This window comes from Octopus bimaculoides, chromosome 24, assembly GCF_001194135.2.
Source record: "Octopus bimaculoides isolate UCB-OBI-ISO-001 chromosome 24, ASM119413v2, whole genome shotgun sequence".
NCBI classification, from domain to species: domain Eukaryota; kingdom Metazoa; phylum Mollusca; class Cephalopoda; order Octopoda; family Octopodidae; genus Octopus; species Octopus bimaculoides.
The window spans coordinates 17,409,539-17,410,376 of record NC_069004.1 but is presented as its reverse complement, the minus strand read 5'-3'; the positions used below and the strand labels follow the sequence as shown (position 1 = coordinate 17,410,376).

The 838-nt window shown below is 43.4% G+C and overlaps 1 protein-coding gene across 2 annotated transcripts in view; it reads left to right on the top strand.

Moving 5' to 3' along the window:
* The window catches only part of LOC106874961 (tumor susceptibility gene 101 protein), a 58,816-nt gene that overhangs the window by 26,792 nt on the left and 31,186 nt on the right, over positions 1-838 (top strand). The window contains exon 2 of one of the 2 annotated variants that reach the window (XM_052976440.1): positions 493-577. The exons of the other annotated variant lie outside the window; for it this stretch is intronic. Within the exon in view, the coding sequence (XP_052832400.1) occupies positions 493-577 (85 nt within the window). The remainder of the gene's footprint in view (positions 1-492; positions 578-838) is intronic. 2 annotated transcript variants of the gene reach the window in all.

Here is an 838-nt window from a genome sequence, read left to right as displayed (position 1 = left end):
AAGACACCATTTCGAGCGTGGCCGTTTTCGTGCGGGTGACACGTAAAAGCACCCACTACACTCTGAGTGGTTGGTGTTAGGAAGGGCATCCAGCTGTAGAAACTCTGCCAAATTAAATTGGAGCCTGGTGTTGCCATCCGGTTTCACCAGTCCTCAGTCAAATCGTCCAACCCATGCTAGCATGGAAAGCGGACGTTAAAGGATGATGATGATGATGATGATACACACGCATATGTACTTATTGTTGAATGGCCATTGACTACTCATGAGTTCTTCCATTCTTTGACAGGTCTTGTTTTTCACCCAGTTCAACAATCACCCTCCTCACCAAGCAAACCCGGTGGGGTTACCAGTTTAGTTGCTGATAACCCAAACATGCAACAGGCTGTACTGGGTTACATGTTACTAGTAGTTCTCAAAAGCAACCTAACAATATTTTGTTTATGTGTGTAGAATAATATTAAAGTGCTACTTTGTTTCTTACATTTCCAGTATAAATACCCTGACATAACCAAACCAGATATTCTGAGAGCCATTGGAGTATACACAGACCTTCAACCAGCAAGAGATAAATTTGGTGAGTACAACAACCCAGGATTGATCATACTGTTGTTATACCTCTGACTATCTTCTCTATGTATCATATATATAGGCGTAGGAGTGGCTGTGTGGTAAGTAGTTTGCTTACCAACCACATGGTCCCGGGTTCAGTCCCACTGCGTGGCATCTTGGGCAAGTGTCTTCTACTATAGCCTCGGGCCGACCAAAGCCTTGTGAGTGGATTTGGTAGATGGAAACTGAAAGAAGCCCGTCGTATATATGTATATGTATGTGTTTG